Here is a 24,510-nt window from a genome sequence, read left to right as displayed (position 1 = left end):
TCCTACCTCACTTCTCTGGTTGGCATTCAGTGCTATAAATTTCCCTCTAGACACTGCTTTAAATGTGTCCCAGACAGTCTGGTAAGTTGTGTCTTCGTTCTCATTGGTTTTGAAGAACATCTTTATTTCTGCCTTCATTATTTATCCAGTGGTCATTCAGGAGCAGGTTGTTTAGTTTCTATGTAGTTGTGCAGTTTTGAGTTAGTTTCTTAATCCTGAATTCAAATTTGGTTGCACATCACAGTGAGTTTTAATTTGTGTGCTGTGTTTGTATTTCCATAGAGTTACCTGGAGTTTGATCCTCCCAGGTCTTACTTTTAAAATTTATCAAGCTGGATGACAGCTGTGTTTAGCCTAGAGCAGTGGTTCTTAATCAGGGGCAATTTTGTCCTCCCAATTTTGTGAAAACATTTGGGACATTTTTGGTTGTCAGAACTGGAAAGACAGTGCCCTGGCATCTAGTAGATTGATGGCCAGGGATGCTGGCAAAATACTATAATACAATGCACAGGACAGCCCCACATGACAAAAAATATCTGGCTCCAAATGTCAACAGTGCCAAGGTTGAGAAGCTCTGGCCTAGGGCTATTTATTCTCCACTACTGAGGTAAGACATTTCTGGAAACTCTATCAAATACTCTGTGAATCATGAAGTTTTTCAGTTTGAATGCATATACAGACACTACTTCTGGTCCTGTGCGAGTGCAGGAAACTCTTCCTTCTAATCTTTTTTTGGGTGGTTCTCTCCCTGCCTAGTTTCCTCATATCTAGGGTCCTTTCTGTGTAGCTCTCTCCTCTCCAGTACTCTATCCTGCAAAGACATTTGTCTTGATCTCCTTGGAAATCACAAGTCATGTCTCAACCCAGGGAATGTGCCAGGCTCTGCCTGGGTTCCTCTTCATTGTATTATGACCTAGATACTCTCTCAACAGAATAAACTGGTACAATTGTAGGATTCAACTCTTTGAAATATCACTGTCCTTTTTTGCCTAGTGTCCAGTGTCTTGAAAATTGCTTCATATATTTTGTCTGTCTGGGGTGTTATTTCAGGCCGGTGGGTAAATGCCGTCTCTGTTACTCCATCTTGGCCAGCAGTGAAAGTCTAAGTTGCAGTCTTGAATTTAATATTCTCTATGAGGCTTTTAAAAGTTTTCTTTGTGCTTTTCTAAACTTGGAATGGAGATTTAAAAAGAAAAATCATGGTGTCAGCCTGTGTATGTTAGTTTTCTTATACAGAATATTGTCATGATTTTCCTTCTCTTTGGAAAAGAGACGTAAAAAGTCACAGCATATTTTGGATTTAGATTGGGTTTAATAAACAGCATGAACCCAAAATAATCTTCTACAGTGTATTCTGACCAGAAGAATGCTTTAACTTACCTAAATTGTCTTGATAAAGCAGTAGAGCCAATCTTATGAATGAGTCTAGGAGGAACTGGGTTATACTAGACTGGCACCATTGCTCTTGCCAGAAGCTGAGAATTTCATAGAATCCCCTTACCCTAAACTGTTTTAGGGTTAGCTTTTCTCAGTGAGATGAACTTATATGAGACTTGGAAAGCAGAACAAAAGTGGAGGCCAGTACCCTCCAAGGGACACAAAGATGCTTAGGTGCCTGGTGTCCCAGATTTTCCTCAGTCTTCTTCATTCCATATCCAACTCATTCTGTGGACTGCTAGTCATGCTGACCAAGTGGGGCTACAAGCCTATTACTTGGTACTTGCATCAGATCTACTGAGGCTGTGGCTTCCATAAACCTTTTCATATGTCTCTCTTCACACACAAACTTTGGCAAGTGTTATTAGTCTGCTCTCACACTACTATATAGATACTACCCAAGACTGGGTAGTTTATAAAGCAAAGAGGTTTAATTGACTCACAGTTTCACATGGCTGGGGAGGCCTCAGGAAACTTACAATCTTGGTGGAACGGGAAGTAGTCACCTTCTTCACAAGGTGGCAGGAAAGAGTGAGTGTGTGAAGGAGGAACTGTCAAACACTTATAAAACCATCAGATCTCATGAGAACTCCCTCACTATCATAAGAACAGCATGACAGCATGTGGGAAATTGCCCCCATGGTCCAATCACCTCCCACTGAGTCCCTCCCTCGACATTTGGGGATTATAGGGATTAGAACTCAAAGTGAGATTTGGGTGGGGACACAGTAAAACCATTATCAGCACACAGACATACAGGGATTCTCAGGTTTTCCAGCAAGCTCTGACCTGTCCACCTATGTCAATGCCTCAAGTGAAAGCACTCAGGACTGTTCTTCTGGTACCGGTCTTCCAGACCTTCACTTCCGTTTTTGACACATTCGTGTAAGCTTGAATCCTGTATTAAACTCCTGGTTTCCATAACACTTGTCTTGGCTCTGCTGTCTTCACTGGATTCACACGGATAGACATGCCAACCATAACCACTACTTTACCCTGTTTATTATACTTGAGAAGATGGCATTGCAAGAAATAGACTTGCTTCTAATGTAGAACACTTTGGTAGGGTCTACGGCACTGCTGTTACTGTTGTTATATTCATTTCCATCAAGATACCCTGGGAAGCAACCCAATATCTTTGTCTATTTTGAGGCCAGAAAAGATAGATACCAACAGAGTCAAGTAAGAAGAAACCATTATCTAAAGGCACACACATTCACTATTAAGGAAACTTTTAGATTGTGACAGTATTCGACTTTTTGCCAAGGGTTAGATGTAAAGAGAAATAGCTGGTGTCACTTCTTCCTTTATTCATAACAACCAAATAAACAACCATCTTTTCTTTTTCTCTGTTAGAGAATGGATACTTCAGTTGAAACCTGAATGAAGCCTAGGGAGAACTTAAATAGGCTGTTTTTAAGTTACTGCAGCCTGTACAAAAACACATTCTATACCTGACTTTAGCCACCTTACATTCAGAGGTCCCAATTATGATTATTTTGTGACTTATTTGTGTATTTTTTTACCTGTTTTTCTTTTATTTCTCTTTAGCTAACCCTGTTTGCTATATTGAATTATTCCCTCCCACTGTTATGCCTTTGCTTTGAGTCATCTTTTTCAGAACCAGTCATTTAACTTTAGATAGAAAGATTTTTCAGAATTGTGCTAAACTGGATGAAAATCTCTCAGGTTCTTTTTTCAGTTCTGTCTAAATCATGGGCTCAATATGATAGTTGTGAAGGCTGTGTGATCATTTCAGAATCTTTCCTTGGTTTCAGTATGGGCTATATATTTTTAACGTTCATTTGTGTCTTGGTTTTGAAGAAATTCTACACACCTGAGATTATGCTATTGATTTTTTATGGAAAGGCTCCACGTAACACTTCTTAATATATTTTCAGCATAAGTAAAATATTTTTGTTCTGTACACAATGGCAAATGTCATCAGAAGAAATCAGGTTCCAGAAAGAACTTTTAAAACACACAAATCATTGTATTACTCTTGAATTTTATTAACGTCCTCAGTTTGTGCATCATTTAAAATGAGACATGTGCTTTAAAAAGCATTCTTATACATAAATAGACCAAGGAACGGTTAGGTAATTGATCCCTAAAACATGCACATCAATTTTATTCAGGTGTGTATAAGAAAGGGAAATAAGCTTTAAACCTTTTTCTTTGGATTAAAAACATTTGGAAATTATTCAGGAATGCCAAATGTTTTTCTGGAACAGATGTATTTTCCAACAGGAAATGCTGATGCAATTAAGAGGCATTAGTGTTGATAAAGGATACTGGAAAAACATTTGTGCTATGCTAGATAAACAAGAAAAGAGTTCAAGTGGGCCTAAGATACATGTCAAATAAATGAATCAGGTAGCATGAATTGAAAGGTTTGGATGGAAGAACAGGTACCATGAGTGAGATTATGGGACACATATATGTTCAAGGCACATGACTAGGCTAAACAGGTGGCTAGATTTTACAGGGTAATTTGATCATTCATTGCGAAAGTGTAAAATGTAATATAATTTCAATTTAATGGCACTTATTGATAAATAAATGCTATTGGATCTAGGGTAGAAAATGTCTTCCTTTCAGATACACACCAAAAATACATACTAGGTAACAGATGCCAGTAGCCATATGATTACAGTCCAATTTTCTTACCCTGCAGTTAAATCGTTGTTAAACTGTTTTGTATTAATTCTATATGTCATACTGTCTATTCTCTTTAAAGTTTCACAAAAGAATTCTTCAAAACTAGGCAGATTTAAGAATTTATTAAACCATAAAGAATGCTCAAACTATTATTCGACAGGAGTCAAGCCCAAGCCCTGGAGTTGACTGCTGACCATATTCAGTTTGGGCTTTTCCCAGAATGGAAACATTTTTCCCCACACTACCTCCCTTTGCACAGCTAAAATGCTAGTACATCCACTGTAGTTCCCTTCTTTTTCTTTGGCAAGTCAGAGGAATTTACCTCCCCACCCCCTCTACTACACATTCTATTAGCGACACAATTGCCCCAAATATTCACAGAAGAAAAAGGAACATATTTTAAAAAAACTGCAACCTTCAACAATATTTAAACCTTCATCTTCTCAAATCAACTGCAATGGGAAAACAGAAGATATCAAGCTATCTGTATTGTAAATGATCAGCACACTGAACTTTATTCCTGAAAGTGAATACTAGGGGGACAAGGATAATTCTGTGTGCTTCTAATGGGCTAGCAAAATGTTCCCCATCTAATTGAAATAAGAATGTTTCATAGTTTACTTGTCTGAGTTCTTAGAAGCAAGCAGCACCAACATCATTACAATTCCCCAAATAACAACTATCATCCATTTATATTGTTTTGAAGCACCTAAAACTTTTCAATAACAGAAGACATTAAGATGAGATGTTAGCAATACTATCTCTTGAATACTTTTGTGTGCGCATACAAAGTTTCTCCATAGTTTTAGTAGATAGCTCATAAGACTAGTGGCGACAGTTTTGTGCAATTAAAAACAAAAATGTTTCTCTAAATAGATGACACTAGTTAACAAACCAAAGAAATAAACAAAAGCCTTTTTAAGGCTACTGCTGCAATGAATGGTTCAATCTGAAGTTTACAGGAATAAACTGGTTGATAAGACAAAGATAAATCTGGAGGCATAGAACAAGATTTTAAAAAGTGAGAAGAGGGTTGAAGAGACTGGCAGATACCATCTGTCAGTATGTGAAAGGCTTGAGTCACATGGATTGCTTTTAACTCCTTGTTCTCTCATATCCTTAGTTAATGTTAACTTTTTCTTTCTTATTTCTTCACACAGCTTGGCCATGTAAATCCACCACAGAGAGGTGAGACAATGATATAGATGAACACCTGGAAGGAGGAGGCGGGCAATTTTATTTTCTTGACTCATATTCTTCTAAATAACATATATAAGAAAGTAGAACCTTATTAAGAAATACTTCTTATTCCATTACAGAAGAAGTTATAAAGTAATGAAACACACAAATCATGTATTTTCCAAGACAGAAGTGTAGTTAAAATTGTCCTTTTTGATATAACTCACACCCACTTGAATTCTAGCGTTTTCTTCAGTGGGAGAGAAAGTAGTGGGGTTGTTGCTCTTCAGTGGTAACTTGGCAGAATCAAGGCTCATTGAGCAACTCTTACTGATGTGCCAGTAACAAGTCATAAAACATCACAAATAACCATAATTCTCCTGAAGTATGATTTCATTAACTATATTTTTAGGTTTTGCACATGAATTTTTGATTAATATAAGATATAATTTTTAATTAATATAATATTTTAGAAGCCTGAGTAGAAGGCTTTCATCTGTATCACTTATGAGCAAGAATATTGCTACAAACTCTTCAGTGGATAACGACACAATAATTACGATGACCAAATCAAAGAAAAGCAGATGATACAAGTAACACTGCAAAAATGCTGGTGCTATTACAGATGTGTTTGCTTTTTCATTCTAGAATTATAATTTTAAATTATGATATGAAATAGTCACTACTTGTTCATATTATTACATTACAAAAAATAGATTTTAAACATTAGGTTCACTACGTTAGTCACTTTATTTTGATTTTTTGATTGTTTTTGTAGAGATAGGGTGTCACTATGTTGACCAGGCTGGTTTCAAACTCCTGGCCTCAAGCAATCCTCCCACCTCAGCTTCCCAAAGTGCTGGGATTACAGGCATAAGCCACTGTGCCTGGCTTTGTTTCGCTTTAAATTACAACTTTTTGAGATCTTTAAGTGACTGATTTCATTAATTGCAAGCTTGGAAAAAGATGTATTTACGAATTGCATGCCCTTCACTCTAAAAGTAAGCAAAGCATTTTTCCTTGTAGGGAACTATAAATATTGCCAGGGTTGGGGCAGATTACAGTAGATTCTGTTTATTAATGAATAGGTTGAACTTCTGACATCATATTCACACACACACATACATATGCCACAATTGTAAAATTTACCAACTTGATATAAAATTGACTATTTGTCACAGCTGTAATATAAGGATTTTTCCAGCTGAAGTACATCTAGTTAGGTGACAATACCTTTTGGCAAAGATTGATATTGCATTTAGAGCTGTGCTCTGCATGTCCTAAGTAATCAGTAAATATATTCTGAAATTAACAATAATTCAGCTGTACAAATCAACCTAAATTTCCGGACCAAATAATAAGAAGCTAAGCTCAGGAGCCTAAAATGTGCCATTAGAAAGAAGAGCCTGAGCAAGGAACCATTGAAGGCCATGACAATTACTTCCGGTATCAAATCTATAGATTTATGACTGTTCTTCTCTTTTAGATAAATCCAGCTGTCTAAGGCAGAGGACCCTCAAGCTGTGCTCAAGGAGAAGGAGGGTCAGAGGTATCTGCTTGGAGGTAAGCTTTGGGCTTCTGGACATGACTGGATGAAGGGGAGGAAAGGCAACTTTATCTGGCCATGAACTACCACAGAATAAAGCACCCCCCATCTGTTAGCAATAGTTCTTTAATTTGTGGTTTAGGACCGCTTTACACCCTCAAAAATTACTGAGGACTCCAAATGGTTCTTGTTTAAGGGGGATTATAATTATCAGCATTTGCCATATTAGAAATTAAAACTTTAAAAATACATAATTAATTTAAAAATGACAATAATAAACCTATTACATATAAACAGAAATATCTTTATTTAAAATAACTACATTTCTGTGAGGTCAGTTTTATATGTCTCTTTATATATACTAATTCTCAATAGGAAGGAGGGGTTTAAATAGAGATATTTCATAGTGACTTCATAGGAAAGGCACTGCCTGGTCATCTGTTTCACTATTAAAAGGCATATGTAGCTCATTTCAGAGTGTTAATCACTGAGAAAGAATTCTAGAACCTACTTTCTTAGAGACTGAAAAATAAAGACACACACAAAAAGGACAAAAACTTACAATTGATACGATGATAATGATGATAGTGAGCTTGAGGTTCTTCATACACATGGCTCGGGCAAGATTTCTGCTAGTAGTTTTGAAGGTGACAGACTAGAAAAGAAGCAAGAATTGTTTTAACCCTGGCACCAACCATGTGAATGATTTGCAGTAACAGCATTTTACTTCCATTAATTCTGCTGAAGTCCAATGATCTCTCTTTACAAGTAGAGACTGGCCATTTATACTCAATAGTTGCCAAAAGCAACACTCTGCCAGGTCTATCATAAGCAGTATGAGCCTAATGGAAAGTCTTCCCTCTTTTTTCTTCTCCAATGCAGCAACATTTTCCTCTCTATGCTTCTAATAAGAAAGGCTCCTTTAAAGTCAGCTGGCTGCAAGAACATTCTCCTATTCTGCCCAGTATAATTCTGGGACTTTGAGCCATAAAAACCTGTTTGATTTCTGTAGGAAGATACGTATTTACTTTTGTGAGAGCCAAAACCCATAGAACTTCATTCCTTCTGCTATCCATTTTCTTTTGCATAATCAATTTCTCAATATCTACTGAACGATTCCCACCAGATACAAGGAATTTAAAACAAAAAGGCAACCAACCAACCAACCAACCAACAAAACTCCCTAATAATCCAGCAATTCCACTCTAGGTATGTACCCAACAGATGTATGCACAAATTCACCAAAAGACATACAAAAATGTTTTGGACAGCACTACTTTTCATATCTTAAACTGGAAACCACCCAAATGCCTATCAATTGTACAATGCATAAATTGTAGGAGAGTCATACCATGGAATACAATACAGTAATGAGAATTCACAATCTACGACTACATTTACATAATTTACAATCTACATGTCACAGATAAATCTCACCAACATCATTTTGAGCAATAGAAACTTGACATAAACAGAATACTTGCTACATTTTATTTATTTATATATTTTTTGAGACAGGGTCTTGCTCTGTCACCCAAGCTGGAGTGCAGTGGCACAATTACGACTCACTGCAGTCTCGACCTCCTGGGCTCAAACAATCCTCCCACCTTAGCCTCCTGAGTAGCTGGGACTATAGGTGTGTGCCACCACTCTCGGCTCCTGCCATATTTTATTAATCTATATGGAGAAATCAGGACAGTGGTCACCTTTGGAGGGGAGCAGTGACTAGAAGAAGGCAGAAGGGAGCTTCTGGGGTACTGTTCATACTCTAGTTCTTAATTTGGGTGTTGGTTCTACATGGTATGTTCACTTTATGAAAATACAACAAGTTGTATGCTTACAGTTGATGTATTTATGTATATTACACTTCAACATATCGGTTTTTAAAAATCCACTCCCTTAACCATACATTCCTCTCCAACCACATTCTCCACAAAGTCTCTGCAGTAGAACAACTGACAGTGGCACCAGCCTTTGGGTTTCACTTGCTGAAGACTACACAGGATGCCACATGGAGGCACAGACCAAAACTGATTACATCTAGAACTAAATATATATGTTGAATAGAATATATGCATTGACTAGAACTTTTGAGAAGAACCAGTGGTTAAAGTGAGGAGACAAAAAAAAGCAATGGGGTCAAACAGTCCTTAATGGAACTAAGTTAATATGGGAAACAAGATAGAATAATACTAATAAAAAATTTCTAATAAGTATCCTCAGATACAAGACATAATTGCACTAATTTTAAACAAAGTCATCAGAGGACATGAAAAATTAAATAATATTCAAAAAACTATATTTTAATAAAATGACTGGCATAATTTTTTAAATGCAGAACATAAATGACCAAAAACAGCTTCTGCAGTAACAACTCAAACAATTTGCTCTGAAAACAGGGCAAAATGTCTAGGTTGTAAATTATGAAAGATGTAAGATACATGGAAAACTGATCAAGCAAATCCAGGATCAATTTATACAATCAACAGATATTTAACATTTATTATGTGCCTGGTACTGATTTAGGCACCTATTAGCAGTCACAGGAGAGAATACAGCCAAAAGACAAGGATCAATAATCCAAGGACTAACTGAAGAAAATATCCCCAAACTAAGACAGACTTAAATCTTCAGACTAAAAGGCCCTACCTACCATGTGGTAAGAATATTGAAAAAAGTCAAATGTTACACTTTTAGTAACATCTAAGAACTCCAAGCTTTTATTTCTACTCTACTTTTATTTTTTTCTGCCTTGAAGTATAATTGGCAAATAAAAATGGTATATATTCAAGGTATGTAATGTGATATTATGATACATGTATACATCATGAAATGATTACCACAATCAAGTTAAGTAAAATATCTATCACCTCACATAGTTACTTTTTTGGGTGTGTGGTGAGAATGCTTGAGATCTATTTATATAACATATTTCAAATATTCATTATTAACTATAGTTGCCATGTTGTATGTCAGATATCCAGAACTTATTCATCTTATAACTGCAAGTTCATACACTTTAACGAACAACTCTGTCTACCACCCCCAGCAACCACTGTTCTACTCTTTGCTTTTATGAACTCGACATTTTTTAGATTCCATATATAAGTGAAATTATACAGTACTGTCTGTGTCTGGTGTATTTCACTTAATATAATGTCCTCTAGTTGCATTCACATTTTAGAATTTTTTTTCCTATTCTTTGAAAAATGCTATTGGAATATCAATAGAGATTGTGTTTAATTTTGTATTGCTTTGGGCAGTATGGACGTTTTAATAATATTGATTCTTCCAATCCAAAAACAGGATATCTTTCCATTGATTTGTGTCTTTTTGAATTTCTTTCATCAATGTTTCATAGTTTTCATTGTACACATTTTTTATATCCTTGGCTAAATTTATTCCTATTTTACTCTTTTTGATGCTATCATAAATGGGATTTAAAAATTTTTCCTTTTTTTTTTTTGAGATGGAGGTCACCCCTCTGTCACCCAGGCTGGAGTGCAGTGGTGTGATCATAGCTCTCTGCAGCTCTGAATTCCAGGGTTCAAGCAATTCTCCATCTTCAGCCTCCCAAGTAACTAGGACTACAGGCATACCCCATCACACCTATTTTTGTTTTGTTTTGTAGAGATAAGGTCTCACTATGTTGCCCAGGCTGTTCTTGAACTTCTGGATTCTAGAGATCTTTTGGCTTTGGCCTCCCAAAGTATTAGGACTATAGGTATGAGCCACCATGCACAGCCTTGATTTCCTTTTCTAATAAATTATAATCTAGATATTAACAGTGTGATTTAGGGGAGGGGAAAGTCACCCAGGAAAAAAAATAAGTGATTTAGGAGGATTTGGATCACGTCCAGTGGAGCTGGAGACAGATCAAGCCAGAGGGCAGTCAGTCAATAATGCCTACATAATAAATAAAACCCTAATAAAAACTCTGAACACTAAGGCTTGGGTAAGTTTTCCTGTTGGGCAATGCTCTGTACATGTTGATACCAGGAGAGTAATGTGTCCCGACTCCATGAGAGAGGACAACAGAAGCTCTACATTTAGTATCTTCCCAAACTCCACCCTATGCACTTTTTTGCTTGGCTGATCTTACTATGTATAATTTGCCTATAATAAACCATAACTGTGAGTATAATAGTGTTCATGGAGTACTATAAATCCTCCTAATGAACTATCAAACCTGAGGGTGGTTTGGGGAATCCTCCAAATTTGCAATTGGTGTCATAGGTGAGGGTGGACTTGACTAAACTGTGTAGCTGTTCATGCCATGGCTCCATTGTGAGTGGATGGCTTAACTGAGATCCTGTTGCTCTGCCCCTCTGCATTGCCAATCAATTTAGCCTTGAAACCTCACTAAGTTCTTTAAGCCATAGTACCCTTTTTTAACTTCTTTCCATCCAACATCAGACAAGAGTATCTGGGAATGAGCCTTCCCAGTGACATGGGATACACTTATATCTAAAATGCTGATCAATGCTTTCAGAAGAGAAAGATTTTGATCAAAAGGGGGAAATGAGAAAACAAAAACAACTCAGAGTAGTCTGAGCTATGTGAGGTATATAAAATTTATCAAGCCCAGAAGACACGAGTATGGGACATTAGTCATACCCCCCACACAATTCCCAGAGGGGCAACTGTTAAAAGGCATTTTGTGGCTGACAAGCTGCCTCACCCATTATCTCCATTTTCCTGGAATGTGTGATACCAAGAACAATGTATAGCCAATCAATCAATAGCTTACGTTATTTTAATGTAAATTCTTGGTAAACAAATTAGATACTGCCTCTCCTTTTTTCCTTTAAAAACCCACTTGTAACTGCTGCTAATCAGAGCATACATTCAGGGCAACTTGAATCTATGCTCCTGGGCTGCAGTTCTCAAACTTGGCCCAAATAAAAACCCTGTAAAATGTATAATTGTTGTACTTCTCAGATGCCTAAATTCTTCATGCACTGAAATGCGGCAATAATCAGAGAATTTTGAGAGAAAATGATCTTAATCCTAGAATTCTACACCAGTCAAAACACTGTTCAAATATGAGACCAAAATAACACTTTTGCTCTTGAAGGGATTATCACCCATAAACTCATATGAAGAAAACGTGTGGGGATACACCAAAGAGTAAATCACAATAAATAATTAAAGAAAGAGGAAGATGATGTGGATGAGAAAAAGCAGTGAGCAATGGAACTAATAAATCTGAACATAGTTGTGTGATTCAATAGGTTGTAATGGAGATTCCTCCACCATCATCAGGTCAACATCTGAACACTGACAAACCACCTGTTTAAAACAAGTTCACCTATAAAGAACAATTGTTACACTTTGCCAAAGCTTCCCTTGGGGCTGGGATGGGGGTACGTAGAAAAAAAACCAAGATATAAAAGTCCCTGGCAGAATGACAAAGGCAAGCTGAACAGCCAGCCTGATGGTCTCTTCACTCCACATAGATAGTTTCATTTCAGCCTTGGGAATCTGTGAGTCCTATACCTTTATAGTGGGCTGAATGGTAGCACTAAAGATATGCCCGTGTCCTAATCCCTGTGAATATGACATATGTGATATTATCTGGAAAAAGGGTCTTTATGGATGTGATTATATTAAGAATCTTGAGATGAAGAGAGTATCCTGGATTATCCATATGAGCCCTAAATGACATCACAAATGTCTTTATAGGACGAAAGTAGGTGGAGACTTGACACACATGCAAAGGAGAAGGTAATGTGAACACAGAGGCAGAAACTATAATGATATAGCCATAAGCCAAGAAATACTGGCAGCCACCAGAAGCTGGAAGAGGCAAGGAACAGATTCTCTCACAGAGCTTCTGGAAGGAGTGTAGCCCTGCTAACACTTTAATTTTAGCCCAGTTAAACTGATTTTGAACTTCTGAAATTCAGTAGTGAGAAAACAAATTTTTTGTTGTTTTAAAGCCACCAAGTTTGTGATAATTTGTGACAGCAGCCACAGAAAGCTAATAACCATATATAAAATGTTGAAAACCAAACATAAAAAGACACTCTTAAAACCAGCCAAAGAGGGCAGTTGTGGTGGCTCATGCCTGTATTTCCAGCACTTTGGGAAGCCAAGGAGGGAGGATCACTTGAGCCTAGGACTTTGAGACCAACCACAGCAACACAGGAAGACCCCCGTCTCTACAAAAAATTTTAAAAACTAGCTAAGTGTGATGGTGCATGCCTGTGGTCCTACTTGGGAAGGTAAGGCAAGGCAGGAGGATCACTTGAGCCTGGGAGGTGACAGCAACAGTACACCGTGATCGTGCCACTGCACTCCAGCCTGGATGACAGAGAGAGACCCTGCCTTAACACAAACACAAAAACAAACAGCCAAAGGTGGGGAAATAATCATTTTTCAAGTAAGACGAAGAGAGATGACAACCTCTTCAAGAACATATGAAAACCAGAGAAAAATGAAATGGCATTTTTAAAGCACTGAAATATTTTTTAAAACTGCCATTGTAAAAAACTAAAAAAACTATATGCAAAGGAAGTATCCTTCAAAAAAAGATTAAAGATTTTCAGACAAAAGCTTAGAGAATCTCTCATCAGTAGATCAATACTATAAGAAACAATAAAAGAACTTCTTCAGTTTGAAGTGAAAAAAAATTGTACATGGAAATAGAACTGCAGAAAGCAAAAAGAACAACAGAAAGAATTACAGGCATATCTCCTTTTATTGTACTTCACGTTATCACACTTCATGGATAGTTTTTTTTTTTTTAAACAAATCATGGTCTATGGAAACCCTGTGATGAGCACCATTTTTCCTTTTTTTATGCTTAGCCTGCACTTTTTTTTTTTTTTTCCTTTTGTTAAGGTTTCTTAAGTAGGTATATACATGCCATAGTGGTTTGCTGCACCCATCGACCCATCATCTATATTAGGTATTTCTCCTAATGCTATCCCTTCCCCAGCCCCTCACCCCCCTACAAAGGCCCCAGTGTGTGATGTTCCCCTCCCTGAGTCCATGTGTTCTCATTGTTCAACTCCCACTTATGAGCAAGAACATACCGCAGCACAGTTTGTCTAACAGCATGTACTCACTTCATGTCTGTTTTTTGGTAATTCTTATAACATTTCAAACTTTTCATTGTTTTCATTCTACCTGTTATGATGACCTGTGACCTTGGATGTTACTATTGTGATTGTTTTAGGGTGCCATACACTGTGCCTATATAAGATGATGGGGCTAACTGACAAATGTTGTGTTTTCTAACTGTTCCACTGACCGGCTATTCTCTCATCTCTCTCCCTCTCAGGCCTCCCTATTTGCTGAGACACAAAGATATTGAAAATAGGCCAGTTAATAGCCTTACAATGGCATCTATGTATTCAAGTGAAAAGAAGAGTCACACATCTCTCACTTTACATCGAAAGAAAAAATTAATTAAGCTTAGTGAGTAAGGCATATCGAAAGCTGAGATGGACCTAAAGCTAGGTATCCTGTGACAGTTAACCGAGTTGTGAATGCAAAGGAACACCTCTTGAAAATTAGGAGGGCTACTCTACTGAACACACAAATGATAAACCAAAACAGCCTTACTGTGGATATGGAAAATGTTTTAGGGGTCTGGATGGAAGATTAACCCAGCCATAACATTTCTTAGGCCAAAGCCTAATCCAGAGCAAGGCCCTAACTCTTCAATTCTATGAAGGCTGAGAGAGGTGAGGAAGGCGCAGAAGAAAAGTTGAAAGCTAGCAGAAGTTGGTTCATGAGGTTTAAGGAAAGAAGCCATCTCCACAACATAAAAGTATAAGATGAAGCAGCAAGTGCTGATAGAGAAGCCACAGTACGTTATCCAGGAGACCTAGAGATCATTGATAAAGGTGGGTATACTAAACAACAGATGTTCAATGTAAACAAAACACATTTCTTTTGGAAGAAGATGCCATCTAGGACTTCCATATAGAGAAACCAATGCCTGGCTTCAAAGTTTCAAAGGATAAGCTGACTTTTATTAGGGGCCAATGCAGCTGATGGCTTTAAGTTGAAGCCAATGATAATTTACCATTCTGAAAAACTAGGCCCCTTAAGAATTATGCTAAATTGATTTTTTGAAGGGTTTTTTTGTGTCTCTATCTCCTTCAGTCCTGCTCTGATCTTAGTTATTTCTTGTCTTCTGCTAGGTTTTGAGTTTTTTTGGTCTTGCTCCTCTAGCTCTTTCAATTTTGACGATAGGGTGTTGATTTTAGATCTCTCCTTGCTTCTCATGTGGGCATTTATTGCTATATATTTTCCTCTAGAGACTGCTTTAAATGTGTCCCAGAGATTCTGGTATGTTGTGTCTTCATTCTCGTTGGTTTTGAAGAAGATCTTTATTTCTGCCTTCATTTCATTGTTTATCCAGTCAACAGTCAAGAGCCAGTTGTTCAGTTTCCATGAAGCTGTGCGGTTCTGAGTTAGTTTCTGAATTCTGAGTTCTAACTCAATTGCACTGTGGTCTGAGAGACTGTTGGTTATGATTTCCGTTCTTTTGCATTTGCTGAGGAGTGATTTACTACTAATTATGTGGTCAATTTTAGAGTAGGTGTGATGTGGTGCTGAGAAGAATGCATATTCTGTGGATTTGGGGTGGAGAGTTCTGTAAATATCTATTAGGTTTGCTTGATCCAGGTCTGAGTTCAAGTCCTGGATATCCTTGTTAACTTTCTGTCTCATTGATCTGTCTAATATTGACAATGGGGCGTTAAAGTCTCCCACTATTATTGTGTAGGAGTCTAAGTCTCTTTTTAAGTCATTAAGAACTTGCCTTATGTATCTCTGTGCTCCTGTACTGGGTGCATATATATTTAGGATCATTAGCTCTTCTTGTTGCATTGATCCTTTTACCATTATGCAATGTCCTTCTTTGCATCTTTTGATCTTTGTTGGTTTAAAGTCTATTTTATCAGAGACAAGAATTGCAACTCCTGCTCTTTTTTTGCTCTCGAATTGCTTGGTAAATCTTCCTCCATCCCTTTATTTTGAGCCTTTGTGTATCCTTGCAGAAGCTGGTTTTTCGAAAAGATCAACAAAATAGACTACTAGCCAGATTAATAAAAAAGAAAAGAGAGAATAATCAAATAGATGCAATAAAAAACGATAAAGGGGATATCACCACAGATTCCACAGAAATACAAACCACCATCAGAGATTATTACAAACAACTCTATGCACATAAACTAGTAAACCTGGAAGAAATGGATAAATTCCTGGACACTTGCCTCCTCCCAAGCCTAAACCACGAAGAAGTCAAAACCCTGAAGAGACCAATAACAAGGTCTGAAGTTGAGGTAACAATTAATAGCCTACCTCCCCAAAAAAGCTCAGGTCCAGATGGGTTCACAGCCGAATTCTACCAGACATACAAAGAGGAGCTGGTACCATTCCTTCTGAAACTATTTCAAATAATCCAAAAAGAGGGAATCCTTCCCAAATCATTTTATGAGACCAACATCATCTTGATACCAAAACCCAGCAGAGACCTCAGCAAGAAAAGAAAACTTCAGGCCAAAATTCATGATGAACATAGATGCAAAAATCTTCAAGAAAATACTGGCAAGCCGATTGCAACAGCACATCAAAAAGCTTATCCACCATGATCAAGTAGGCTTCATCCCAGGGATGCAAGGCTGGTTCAACATACACAAGTCGGTAAACGTAATTCACCACATAAACGGAACCAAAGACAAAAACCACATGATTATCTCAATTGATGCAGAGAAGGCCTTTGACAAAATTCAACAGCCCTTTATGCTAAAAACCCTCAATAAACTAGGTATTGACGGAACGTTATCTCAAAATAATAAAAGCTATTTACGACAAACCAACAGCCAATATCATACTGAATGGGCAAAAACTGGAAGCATTGCCTTTGAAATCTGGCAGTAGACAAGGATGCCCTCTCTCACCACTCCTATTCAATATACTACTGGAAGTTCTAGCCAGAGGAATCAGGCAAGAAAAAGAAATAAAGGGTATTCAAATAGGAAAGGAGAAAGTCAAATTGTCTCTATTTGCAGACGACATGATTGTATATCTAGAAGACCCCATCGTCTCAGCCCAAAATCTCCTGAAACTGATAAGCAACTTCAGCAAAGTCTAAGGACACAAAATCAATGTGCGGAAATCACAAGCATTCCTATACACCAATAACAGACTTAAAGAGAGCCAAATCAAGAACGAACTGCCAATCACAATTGCTACAAAGAGAATAAAATACCTAGGAATACAACTAACAAGGAACGTAAAGGATCTCTTCAAGAAGAACTACAAGCCACTGCTCAACGAAATAAGAGAGGACACAAACAGATGGAGAAACATTCCATGTTCATGGTTAGGAAGAATCAATATCGTGAAAATGGCCATGCTGCCCAAAGTAATTTACAGATTCAACACTATTCCCATCAAGCTACCAATGACCTTCTTCGCAGAACTGGAAAAAAACCACCTTAAACTTCATATGGAACCAAAAGAGAGCCTGCATAGCCAAGTCAATTCTAAGCAGAAAGAACAAAGCTGGAGGCATCACACTACTGGACTTCAAACTATACTACAAGGCTACAGTAATCAAAACAGCATGGTACTGGTACCAAAACAGAGATATAGACCAATGGAACAGAACAGAGGCCTCGGAGGCAACACAACATATCTACAACCATCTGATCCTTGACAAAGCTGACAAAAACAAGCAATGGGGAAAGGATTCCCTGTTAAATAAATGGTGTTGAGAAAGCTGGCTAGCAGTGTGCAGAAAGCAGAAACTGGACCCCTTCCTGACACCTTACACTAAAATTAACTCCAGATGGATTAAAGACTTAAACATAAGACCTAACACCATAAAAACCCTAGAAGAAAATCTAGGCAAAACCGTTCAGGACATAGGTGTAGGCAAGGACTTCATGACCAAAACACCAAAAGCATTGGCAACAAAAGCCAAAACAGACAAATGGGACCTAATCAAACCCCACAGCTTCTGCACAGCAAAAGAAACAGTCATTAGAGTGAATCGGCAGCCAACAGAATGGGAAAAAATTTTTGCAGTCTACCCATCTGATAAGGGCTGATATCCAGAATTTACAAAGAACTAAAACAGATTTACAAGAAAAAAACAAGCCCATTCAAAAGTGGGCAAAGGATATGAACAGACACTTTACAAAAGAAGACATACATGAGGCCAACAAACATATGAAAAAATGCTGATCTTCACTGGTCATTAGAGAAATGCAAATCAAAACTACATTGAGATATCATCTCACACCAGTTAGAATGGGGATTATTAAAAAATCAGGAGACAACAGATGCTGGAGAGGATGTAGAGAAACAGGAACACTTTTACACTGTTGGTGGAAGTGTAAATTAGCGCAACCATTGTGGAAGACAGTGTGGCGATTCCTCAAGGACCTAGAAATAGAAATTTCATTTGACCAGCAATCCCATTACTGGGTATATACCCAAAGAATTATAAATCGTTTTATTATAAAGACATATGCACATGTATGTTCACTGAGGCACTGTTTACAATAGCAAAGACTTGGAACCAACTCAAATGTCCATCAACGATAGACTGGGTAAAGAAAATGCGGCACATATACACCATGGAACACTATGCAGCCATAAAAACGATGAGTTCATGTCCCTCATAGTGACATGGATGAATCTGGAAACCATCATTCTCAGCAAACTCACACCAGAGCAGAAAACCAAACACCGCATGGTCTCACTCATGGGAGGGTGTTGAACAATGAGAAAATATGGACCAGGGAGGGGAGAATCACACACTGTGGTCAGTTGGGGGGACTAGTGGAGGGACACCGGGGGGTGGGGAGGGTGGTGAGGGATAATGTAGGGAGAAATACCAGATATAGGTGATGGGGGGATGAAGGCAGCAAACCACCTTGCCATGTGTGTACCTATGCAACAATCTTGCATGATCTGCAGATGTACCCCAAAACCTAAATTAAAAAAAAAAAAGCTTAAGATACTTACACCCAACTCTATTAAAATTCGTATTACATCTAAGTAGAATAAGCACTTCAATTATAAATATACTTCATATATTCAAGAAGGTCGAGGAAAGTATGCACATGCTAAGGAGACACATGGAAGATATAAAAAAGATCCAGAACAACTTGTAAAGGCTTGTTCTGTCATACACAGGACAGAAAGAGCAGATTGCAAACTGCAACAGAAAAGATAAGTAAACTTGAAGACATAGCAATAGAAACTATTCTAAATGAAACACAGTGGAAAAAAGACTGAACAATGAACAAAAGCATCAGTGAGTTGTGGGACAGCTTGTAGTGGCTTAATATAGATGAAACCGGAAGCCTAGAAAGAGCTCAACATTTTCAAAATTTGATGAAAACTACAACAAACTCAAAGCCAAAGAAATATAAAGAAAACTATACCAAGGCATGTATATTACAACCAAATTTCTTAAAACCAATGATAAAAGGAAAATCTTAAAAGCACAAGAAGAAAAAAAATACACTCTGTGTATGTAAGAATGACAGCAGAATTCTTGTCAGAAACAATGTAAAAGACAGTGATGAACCACTGCTCATCAAGTATTAAAAGAAAAAAAATCACTATCCTAGAATTCTACACTCAGTAAAAATATCTTTCAAAAAAAAAAGGAAGTGAAATAAAAACTTCTCTGATATACCACACCTGAAAGAATTCACTTCCAGTAGATCTACACATCTGAACAATAATGGAAGATTATATGTTAAATTAAAGCATGCAGGCATTAAGAAATAACATCAGATAGAAACTCAGCCTACATTGAAATGGCAGCTACATGGGTAAATAGAAAAGACTTTCCTTATTATTTAAATCTCTTTAAAAGATGATCAACTCTTTAAACAAAAACAATAACAATATATTTTGTAGTTTTTAATATATGTGTAAATAAAAGCATGTCAACAATAGCATAAAGGCCAGGAAGAAACAGATAGAAGTATACTATTGTAAGGTTCTTATCTATTTATGAAGTGAAAAATACCACGTGAAGGGAGGTTATAAGTCAAAGACATACTGTAAACCCTACAGCAATGAGAAAATAATGAAATGAAGAGCTATAGCTAATAAACTGACAAAGGAGGCATAATGAAAAAACAAATATACTAAATCCAATGCAAGGCAGAAAAATGAGGGAGAAGGGAACAAAGACTAGATGACACAGATAGGAAAAAAATAGCAAGATGGCAGATTTAAAATTTTCCAATGAAGAAAACTCCAGGCCCAATCTGCTTTACTAGTAAATTCTTCCAAACATCTAAGACATATAATACCAATAGTACCCAAACTCAGAAGACAGAGAAGTAACATTTCCCAACTTGTTTAATGAGGCCAGCATATTCCTGATACAAAAACCTAAAAAAAATAAATTACAGACCACTATCTCTTATAAATGTAGATGCCAAATTCCTGAACAAAACAATAGCAAATCCAATAAAGTGTTATATAAGAAGGATAAGTCATGAGCTTGAAGGGGTGCAAAGTTGGTTTAACATTCAAAAATCAATGTAATTTACCACATTAACTGAATAAAGGAGAAAAATTAAACAAACATCTCAATAAATGGAGAAAAAGCATTTGACAAAACCATGATTAAAGCTCTCAAATGAGGAATTAAAGGGAATTCTTCCACCTATTAAAAGGCACCTACAAAAAAATCTACAGTTAACCACAAATTTAACATTGAATTTATTTTTTTCAAAAAATACTGAATTTTCCCCCACAAGATGGTCAATAGGCAATGATGTCCATTATTATCTCTTGTATTCAGTATTATGTAGAAGGTTCTAGCCAGAATAAGGCAAGGAAAATTAATAAAAGGCAGGAATGTACAAAACAGTAACCTCACGTAGTTTTTGCAAGGTTGCAGAATACAAACAAGGTCAATATACAATAACCAATTTTATTTCCATATACTAGCAATAAAGAATTAAAAATGATACATTAAAATTTGTAACAGAATACAAAAGATGGTCAATAGGCAATGAAATTCTCTTTTTTTTGCACTTGAAATTCTCAAGTGCAAATTTAACAAATATGTGCAAGACCTGTACGTCAAAAACTAAAAAATACTGCTGAAAAAATTTTTTAAAATTCTAAGCAAAAGCAGAGATACGTCATGTTTATGGACAGAAAAAAATCTATACTGTCAAGGTATCAATGCTTCCTAAATTGACCTATATATTAAATGCAGTCACAAAAGATACATGTTGTTGTGGGGGTTTTTGAGAGATGGAAAACAAGCCTATTCTAAAACATATAAGGAAATGCAAAGCACCTAAAAGAGTGAAGACAATATTGGAGAACAAGAATATAGTTGGAAGACTTATACTACTTAATTTTAAGAATTTTATAAAGTTATAGTAATCAACACAGTATGGTACTGGCATAAAGACAGACAAACTGACCAATGGAACAAAACAGAGAATCCAGAAATAAAGCCCCACAGAGAACGGGTAAACAAATTGTGGTAGATAGATTCTATAAAGGAATAATACAAAACAATAAAAAAGAATAAGTGATTACTATAATCAAAAACATGGATGAATCTCACAGGCATAATGGTGAGTAAAAGAGGCCAGACAAAAATAAATTTTAAGAACAGGCAAAACACTATCTATGGTGATGTAAGTCAGAAACATAACTACATCTGTTGGGGATTATTAACGGGAAGGGGCGTGAGGGCAGCCTTCTGGAGTGCTGGAAATGTTTTATATCTAGATCTGGGAGGTGGTTACATGGGTATAGATATACATAAAAAATAATTGAGCTATACACTTAAACGCAGTACACTTGATGCACTTTGCTGCATGTACGTTATTGTACCATAAAGAGAGATACCTGTTAGTTCATTAGTACCTTCTGTTGTTTTCAGTCATGAAGTCAACAAAATTAAGACTTTTATTTGGAAAGTACAGATTATACTAGTATTGGTCAAAGACAGACCATTCCAGCTAAGCAGAGTAAGCTTCAAGAATTAAGAATAACTAAGAGAACCTGGAAGTATCAAAGAAATTGGTCTACAGCTCTGGAATCAGACACTTCTCTGTTCTCTTTGCCCCCTAGCAATGGGTCACAAAGTGAGATCTAGAACCCAGGTGTTTTGACTTCCTGTATGGTACCATCACTCCTCCAATTACAACATGCTTTGATGAAAAAACTGTTTATAAACTCCTAGGAAACCTAATAGTAGCCTGTATATCTCAAAACCTGCTGCTAATGGATGTCCCTGTAAAATTAACAATAATGATGAACATTTAAATAGCTCTTACTATGTATCAAATACGTGTTATGCACTTTTAATGCATTATCTGATTTAATCCTTAAAATGCTATCAAGTAGGTACATCTCCATTTTACAGAAGATGATCACTGATGCACAAAGAGCTTAAGTCATTTGCCTAAGGTCACACAACTAGTAAGTAGCAGAGGTGGGATTCAAATCCAGGCAACCTGATACTAGAGCTTGTGTTTTTAACCACGACTATCTAGCTGTCAGTCACAAGGAACATAATCACTATTTTGTTTCAAGGTGTAAATCTGTACTGTACATTTAAATTTATAATTGTGTAGATCCAAATCGTAATTGATCTCTGCCGTCCTTCTGTTCACCATATATCTACCAACTTTCCTTAAAACTTTCATCCACTAACTGCATTGAAAATGTGAGGACATATGGAATCGTAGTATAAGCAGCTCACAAGGGCACGCTGTCTCTTTTAAAGCTTATTGGCTCTTTCCAATCCATGTCTCTTGATTGATACAAGAAAAGATCAAACTATCAGTGTAAGCAAGAAAGTGAACTGTCCAGTTTTCAGGACTCATACTGGGCCACAAATGGCTTGCACATCTGTTTCATGTTTTACTAATTTGTAAAGTGAACAGACTGGTACATGTAGCTGAGGTGCTAAATTTATATAGGCATCAACCCAAAGCTTTAGAAAACTGTTTCTGTATATTGAGCAAATTTTCCAAATCAAAGCTACCTTAATGGCTCTATTGGGGGATGATGGCTTTTTTTTTTTTTTTTCCTATGCCTCATTGTTATTCTCATTATTACAAAGTAATCACATAATGGAGATGAGAAAGGAAAAAGAAACCAAAGTTATTGAATGTAAGGCATTTCCCAATTATGTTAGCTATCATCCACAGTTTCTCTACTTTACATCCTGAATAATATTATCAGATTCCATACTTACAGAATCCACGAGATTTTCTGTTTTGTCAATCAATAATTCCAATCTTTCTCCTCGCTGAGCTACCAGATCTGAAAATATTGGAAAAATAGAAAAGATCAAGTTTTGCAATACATATTTTCTATCATTATCTTTGTTATAATTTAAATAAATCTGATTTCAATTACAACTGGTATTTTTGACAGCTCATATTTACTACAGAAGTACTTAGGCCTTTAAGTATATGTATGTTGAATAAAATAATTTTTTTTTTTTTAAAAAGTAACATAACTTAATGAATACACTGTCCTGGGGCGAAAGGACAGGCAGGCTTTGCCCACTGGTGACACCACTGGAAACCAAGGACTAGGCCACCTGGAGTTCCCATGCCCAGCAAAACTTCACCACAGCCTCCAATAACAATGGCACCCTAAGCGACGGAGAAAAATACAGACATGGCTGGTGCTGTTTACAGCTGAAGAAATTATACACAGACTACATACACTACTGCATGTACCCATAAGCAAAGTCGAAGTGCCCTACCCAACCAACACTACAGATACATCCTCAGGAAAAAGTCCTTGCGTATTAAAGCAAACCTAAAAATTGGAAGAAGTGACCATATTATTAACAACTATATGCTAATCAACTGGAAAACGTGGAAGACATGGATAAATCCCAGGATACATGCAACCTACCAAGACTGAGTCAGAAAGAAATAGAAAACCTGAACAGGCCAGTAGTGAGTAATGGGATTGAATCAGTAACAAAGTCTCCCAACAAAATCAAAACAATGCCCAGGATCACCTGGCTTCACTGCTGAACTCTATGAAAGTTACAAAGAAGAACTAATATCATTTCTCAAACTATGCCAAAAAATTCAAGAGGAGGGAATTCTCCCTAACTCATTCTACAAGGCCAGCATTACCCTGATACCAAAACCTGACAAGGACTCAACAAAAAAGCAAAACTGCCGGCCAACATCACTGATGATCACAGATGCAAAAATCCTCAACAAAATACTAGCAAACCAAATCAAACATCACATCAAAAAGATAATACGTCATGATCAAGTGGGATATACCCCAGGGATGCAATGATGATTTAACCCATGCAAATCAGTAAACATGAAACATCCCATCAATAGAATGAAGGACAAAAGCTACATGATCACCTTAATAGATGCAGAGAAAGCATCTGATAAAAAAGCGTATGATAAAATTCAACATCTTGGGGTGGCTGGCAAGATACTTGAATAGGAACAGCTCTGGTCTGTGACTCCCAGAGAGATCAATGCAGAAGGTGGATGATTTCTGCATTTCCAACTGAGGTACCCAGTTCATCTCACTAGGACTGGTTAGACAGTGGGTGCATCCTATAAAGGGTGAGCTGAAGCAGGGTGGGGTATTGCCTCACCTGGGAAGCTCAAGGGGTTGGGGAACTCCCTCACCTAGCCAAGGGAACCCATGAGAGAGTGTGCCGT

The 24,510-nt window shown here is 37.0% G+C and overlaps 1 protein-coding gene across 7 annotated transcripts in view; it reads right to left on the bottom strand.

The window, feature by feature from the left end:
- The window catches only part of VAMP7 (vesicle associated membrane protein 7), a 78,778-nt gene that overhangs the window by 20,368 nt on the left and 33,900 nt on the right, over positions 1–24,510 (bottom strand). For 5 of the 7 annotated variants that reach the window (XM_032265326.1, XM_032265322.1, XM_032265328.1 and 2 more), the window contains 3 exons: positions 23,052–23,119; positions 7,386–7,478; positions 3,281–5,311 (listed from right to left, as the gene is read on the bottom strand). In XM_032265326.1, the coding sequence (XP_032121217.1) occupies positions 5,243–5,311; positions 7,386–7,478; positions 23,052–23,119 (230 nt within the window). In that variant the 3' untranslated portion in view covers positions 3,281–5,242. Of the gene's footprint in view, positions 1–3,280; positions 5,312–7,385; positions 7,479–23,051; positions 23,120–24,510 lie in introns of those variants that run through there. The other 2 variants (XM_032265325.1, XM_032265324.1) reach the window with 1 other exon arrangement.

The sequence above is a fragment of the Sapajus apella genome, unplaced genomic scaffold (assembly GCF_009761245.1).
Source record: "Sapajus apella isolate SASKATOON/1434 unplaced genomic scaffold, GSC_monkey_1.0 scaffold149, whole genome shotgun sequence".
Classification (NCBI taxonomy): Eukaryota; Metazoa; Chordata; class Mammalia; order Primates; family Cebidae; genus Sapajus; species Sapajus apella.
This window is presented reverse-complemented; position numbering and strand designations above follow the sequence as displayed.